The sequence below is a fragment of the Xiphophorus maculatus genome, chromosome 13, assembly GCF_002775205.1.
Source record: "Xiphophorus maculatus strain JP 163 A chromosome 13, X_maculatus-5.0-male, whole genome shotgun sequence".
Taxonomy (NCBI): Eukaryota; Metazoa; Chordata; class Actinopteri; order Cyprinodontiformes; family Poeciliidae; genus Xiphophorus; species Xiphophorus maculatus.
The window spans coordinates 1,512,726-1,519,050 of record NC_036455.1 but is presented as its reverse complement, the minus strand read 5'-3'; the positions used below and the strand labels follow the sequence as shown (position 1 = coordinate 1,519,050).

Sequence of the window (6,325 nt, the reverse complement as noted above, 5' to 3'; positions counted from 1 at the left end):
GCTGTTTTCCGTGTTCTTCAGCAGAGCTCATAGCGATGACAGTAAGCCCAGCTAAAGGTTTTCCATCATTCATTTCCCAGGTAAGATTTGTTTTGTTTCTTTCATGGAAAATAGCAATAGAAACTACAGGAAGATGTAAAGCTTGTGCTTGTGAGGTTTGTCATTTGATTTACATTCGAATGTAATATTTAATTTCTAGTCAAATTATTTGAAATAAATGGAAATTTAAACTGATTCTGGTCTTCAGTACTTAACGAACACTAGATGTGCCTAAGTAACAGATTTATGTCAGTGATTAACTGTGTTTTCTATTTAAGAGTCTTGCTCAAAGTTGCAAGACTTTTAAATAAAGCCGGTAGATTTAAGACTGGGAGAAATTTAGATAAACAGCTGGATAAATGAAAACTGGATCGATAAATAAATAAGGCAGTAAGTAATGTTAGAGGGTTGAGCACAAGTTCCAAGTTCCTTGCCTTTTTAATTTCAAACAAGCAAAAGATAGAGAAGAAAATTAGAGACAAAAAAAACTATAGATTTCAATATTAATATTAATTTAACATCTACAAGTCAAGAATTCTTTATCTGGCAGATCTTTGAGGAAAACCCATTTGGGTTACTTGGCAGATCATCTCCTGTTCAAATAATGCGATTAGTTTGAAATCGAACATCATAATCAGTTATTAGAGGATGGATGTTTGTACATGCTGTGTGGTCATGAATTTTTTTAAGCAAGTATGGTTAAAAATTATACTGAACAAATCTTGAAATGTTTCCTCTGTTAGGCAATGAAATCAACCACAAGACTTTGATAAAAAAAATTTAGATACTTTGTTTCTTTCATTAACATCTGGGCAGCACGATCTGACACTTCAGTATAATTAGTTTATCTGACCAAGCTAATCCACTTATTTACTCATAAACTGCTGCGTCTATGATGTAATTATAATTTCCTCTTCCCTCGCAGGAGCAGACGATTGTCATCTAATAAACACGCAGCCGGAACTTGCCTATCTGATTTATAGTTGTCTCAGAGAGGGTAAGCGGAAACACCTCCACCTCTAAAAAAAAAAGAAAAAAAGCTGTCCTTAAAAACGTGAGTTTTAGAGGTTAAAACATGTCAAATCTTGATTTGAAGAGGCTCGAGGTTTTCTACAACCTCCTGAGCAGTTGTAGTTTGGGTGCATTTTGCAACAACTCTCTGCTGTCATTTCACAATTCAAACAATGAGAGTGGGATGGAGAGTCCGGATGATGGAACGCTGAGAGTGTTCATCTCTGTGGTGTACTTCATTGTGGCTACAGCTGGAGTGTTGGGCAACTTGCTGGTCATGTTCCTACTTTATTCAACTCACACCATTACCACAGGCACCATCAACTTCCTTGTTTTCAACCTAGCTTTGGCCGACCTGCTGTTTTCTCTTGCCTTACCGTTTTGGGCAGTGGACATTGCTCTGGACTACAGTTGGCCTTTTGGCTTAGCCACATGCAAGGCTGTGTCCTTACTAACTGGACTGAACGTTTTTGCAAGTTGCTTTTTCCTGACAGCTATGAGTCTGACACGCTACTGCTATGTGGCAACAGCTCTCAAACCTGGATCGTCCCTGTGCAACAGATCTTGTACCTTCCCGGTAACCACAGCTATCATTTGGGTTGGGGCTCTCATCGTGGCGGTACCCAGGGCCGTGTTCGCAGACCTCAGCCGTGTGGGCAGCGGCAATGACGCAGCATGCTTGCTCCGCTTCCCAGAAGGCACGGCTTGGCTCGGAATAAACCAACTCCTGCGAGTGGTTCTGGGATTTCTGCTACCGTACACCATCATCATCCTCTCCTACTTGCTCTTGCTGCGATTCCTCTGCAGGCACAAACTGAAAGGCAGCAGCAGCACTCGGCGAAAAGCCGACATCTCAAAATCTGTGGCTGTGGTGGTGCTGTCCTTCTGTGCCTGCTGGTTTCCCTACAATATCCTCACTCTCTGGAGCGTCCTGATACAGCTTGACATCATTGATATGAGCAAATCGTTCTACACTGCTCAGACGTACTTCTTCCCTCTGGCCAACTGTTTAGCTTTCACCAGCAGCTGTTTCAACCCTGTCATCTATTGTCTGGTCAGGAAGGAATACCGCACAGCTCTGCGTAATGTTTTCTTCAAGCTGAGTTTGGCCATCATTTCCAAGATGCCTTATGCGCTTAACTCCGAGGAGGGTTTAGGGCAAGGTAGTCAGCTTGGTATTCCTCTCAGCAACGTCTACAGCCAGACGTGCCAAACTGACTCAAGGGGCTACACACCGCTGACAACACTTCCAGCTGGAGCATCACCACTGTAAAGTCTCAACACAATGTTTCCTCAGTCTTTTTCTGCGATCTTTGTGTTCTGTGGGGACATTAGGAGCAGATAGTATCTTGCCTGCAGCAGCAGTCTGAGACAGAGTCGCTCAGTTTTGAAAAGCAAGCAATTGCAATTGTTTTTGAGAAGGCAACAATATCAGCTTTGAAAAATATGTATTATCCTCAAACTTCTGTTTCTCACCATCATTTTTATGATGATTCCACCAGTCAGTGTCATATCAGGGTTGAGCATTTACTGTCTATGGTTGAAGTGGTGCAGGGCAGAAAAACACAGGCAGGCAGTAAACAGAAGTAACCTTCTGCTACTACCACACACCACACTTTCACACAATAAGGTGAAATGCAAAGTTGTACTGAAGGAATTTCTCTGTTATCAGGAAAACCATTATTAGTAATACCAGACAATAAAAACATGTTTTTGTATTTTATGCATTCACAACCATGTCTTGTCTTGAATTGAGACTGTTCATCTACCTACAGCAGGTAAGACACTGACTGCTCCATATGAACTCCAGAAAGCCTCCCTTAAAGAAAGTCATGCTGTTCTTTTAAGACTTCTGACTGCACGTTGTATAAACATTTCACTTTTCCCCCTAATGGTCAGTAGTGTCTATATGAGAATGTTCATGTCGATGCAGGTACTTAGCTTCTGCGCTTCTGCATAAAAATGTAAATGTTTTGAAATTTTTCAAAGTAGCATATGCTAAAATATTACCTAAAGATATTGTGCCAGCGTCTTTTCTTTCCTTCTTCTTTATTATTTGATTGGAAAGAATAAACAATATTTTGTAGTTGTTGATAACTTTTGTGGGAAAAAATATATATCTCCTCTTTTGTATTCTGCTGTTGCAGGAACGGTTTAACTGTGGTTGTGCTTGTTTATTTCAGTGTAAAGTGTGAAAATGTTGAATTGAAATGTAAAAATAAAACCAACTGAACGTAAACAACAATTTGTTCATCCTTTGTGTTTTTTGCTTTACACTTTGCATCAGCAACTTTTAACTCTTTGAACCAAGAACAAAACCGGTCAGTCAAATATTATTGAAACGTTAAAATATTAATTGCCTTGTATAATTACAGAGCCAAAATGCACATTTGAGTTTTAGTCCTCTAATGAGACTTTTTAAGTTTCACAATGAGAAATATTTTAGAACTTTGAAAAAATCTCAGCCATTATTTATATTCTCTAATACACCACAAGATGGTGCTGATACTCCTTTTTTAGTCAGGGAAGATGTGAACTAGAAAAGCAATGACTATTTAGTGGCTTTTTCTCAACTTGCATATTTTTGTCTGGAACTTTGCGTGGTCACATTAGCCTTGGTGAATCTGCATTGCTGTTTTTCTTTTTTTACAAGACAGTATGTGTGAACCAATTTTGTATTTATTATTTTTTTGTCATACTCTGTCTCTTTTGTGTTTTCTTTGTGGTAAATGAGCAGGTTGCCTTGGTAATGTTATGGTCAAACATTTGTGTGTTGTGAATTTTATTCATTACTTTGTGTTTGTACATTGCATACATATGTATTAAGTTTCTTTATCATAACTTTTTGTGGAATCTGTGCTTATTTGTGGATTCCATTTTCAAAACTTTGGCATTTTTACAGTAATACTGCAAAGACCATAAGTATTTAACTGTACAAATTTTTGTCATGGGACCTAGTGACAAGAAATTGTAAGCCATTTGTAATTAAGCAATTATTCACAAATGAGAAAGAGACACAAATAACTCAAATTAGGTTAGTACTAACTCAAATTAGTACTAAGTACTGAAATGTATTCAGTACTTAGTGGACACTTTGTTGGTAATGAAAACTCTAAATGGTCTCCTATACAAAAACAATTGACTAAATGCATTGTTTGGGAGTGAGTGTGACTTGACCCATACTTTCACAACAACAACAACATACAAATATTGAAGGTTCTGGTGACCTCCTTTATACACTTTGATCTTCAGCTCTACTATTGTGTACTATTTTACATGCATCCCTTCTCCAACACACCTGAATCAAATGAATGACTCATTACCAGGACCAGGACTCTGCAAAGCTGAATCATCTGATTGAGTCTGCAAAGCTCCTGAGCAAAGGAGCAAAGCTCCTGAGCAAAAACTGAATCAGTTTTAGATTCAGATGTGTTAGAGCAGGGATGCATCCAAGTTGCAAGATAATTCTTGAGTACTAAACTTTGGCACCTCTGAAAGACTATTCCAGGCAACATTATTTATCAATAGGGGGCAGGATTGCTTTAAAAACTGTAACACATTTCAGCCATTTTCTTATCTTATTTGCATAATGTATAAAGTTCTTATTAGCTCTGTAATTCCACTTTATCATGTATAACCGATATTTGCAAATTAGTTTGTAATAATTTCTATTTTTCTGGGGCTGTAATTAACAGTCCGGATTTTTTGTCAATAAGATACCTAAAAATATATATTTTAGAATTAATATGTCTGGTGCCTTTTTCCTCATTGTTTTGCAGCTCATTGTTCCTGCTGTTCAGACATCACAGTTAAGGTCTTGTCCACATGAAAATAGTTTTTTGAAAAGATCTGTCACTTCTTATATGTTAATTGTAAACAATACATAGCTTCTAGAAATGTATTTATACACAGAAACAAAAGATGGTGGTTGATTGATGCTGAGGGGGGAGTATTGACTCAGTATGACTGATTTCTTATTTTTTATGTACATTTTGTGCTTTGTCGTGTTGCTTTACCACATAAGATTCAGATTTCTAAAAATTTTTTTTTTTTTTTGCAAAACTTGAAATTTGTTCAGATGAAACGGTTTTTATATTTTTAGATTTTAATTCTTACGAGAAAATGCAGCAGCATTGCCAGGTGTATAGAGATTTCTTTCTGATAAGCCTAAATAACACACATAATGGAGTGTGACTGCCGTTGAGGAAGAGCAGTAAGATTTATGAAACTGATCCTCCTTCATCCTCTCGAAGCCTGTCAGAGTCCTGGCTGGTGTACATCTGTTGTCTCTGTGCAGAACTCTGATGGGAAACAGCTGACATCTCATTATTCCTACAGCCACTGAGATGATGCTACTGAATGCTGAGCCACGTTCGGATGAGTGACTTGTGCTGGCTTTGATTAGCTGCGGCACAGGACGAAGCTGTGAGCTGATAGAGGAAATATGCTTGGTGGCGTTTCATCACTTTTTCATTCATTACAAAGAGGCTGTTTGTAATGAACAGCCTCTTTGTGATTCCTTTGTTTTCCAGCAGTAAAACAAGGAATCACTGGAGGTGTTTAGTTGCTGCAGTGGGATCCAGGCTGTGTTTTAGGGTTGAGTTGGGACCCATCCCTCTTGTAAACAGAAATGAACGGCCAACACCAGCATTACCAGGTTGTGACCGTATTGCACACGTTTTTGCACAAAATTGGTAAGACCACTTCCAACCAGTGACTTCAGTTCATTACAAAACGTAAAAATAGGCACCGACTACGTCTACAGAAAATCTGCCTCATGTCCAAAACTGACCGACTGACTGGTCGTCAAGCTAAATTTTAAAATTAATCAGATTTTCCAGTATATATTATAAAACAGAATCCTGCTGACTTTAACTAAATATTTCAATTGGAGTTGACATTCAGAGCCAGACAACACAAATGGCTGTCTACATGCTGCCTACTGTAATATTTAAAGTCAACCTGAATACCAGCAGTTGCCCTAAAATCTTTTGTACCAAAGATTTAAAAAAAATGCATTTTCTGTATTCAACTAGAAAATACAGAAAAGATAACTTGTACCCATAAAGGAAATGCGTAGTAACTGCCTTAACATTTTAATTACATTCTTTATATTCTACTCTAGGGAAGTGTAGCTTTGAGAAATTCATTATCTACCAATAATTCAACATAAATGCAATCTACTTACATTCATATTGGTTTGATCAGGATTGCTAATGTGTTGTATGACATAACGGAAGAAAACAGAAACAATCAGATGGCAGCAAATCAGAAA

The 6,325-nt window shown here is 37.8% G+C and overlaps 1 protein-coding gene across 1 annotated transcript; it reads left to right on the top strand.

The window, feature by feature from the left end:
- LOC102228011 (relaxin-3 receptor 1-like) lies at positions 1–3,238 on the top strand. The gene is made up of 2 exons (XM_005796542.2): positions 1–80; positions 965–3,238. The coding sequence occupies exon 2, from the start codon at positions 1,115–1,117 to the stop codon at positions 2,321–2,323; it is 1,209 nt and encodes a 402-aa protein (XP_005796599.1). The 5' UTR covers positions 1–80; positions 965–1,114; the 3' UTR covers positions 2,324–3,238.
- Positions 3,239–6,325: the final 3,087 nt, after the last annotated feature.

Bases quoted from the DNA above. Each gene is read 5' to 3' on its own strand.
- LOC102228011 (XM_005796542.2), top strand. From the start codon at position 1,115: ATGTCAAATCTTGATTTGAAGAGGCTCGAGGTTTTCTACAACCTCCTG.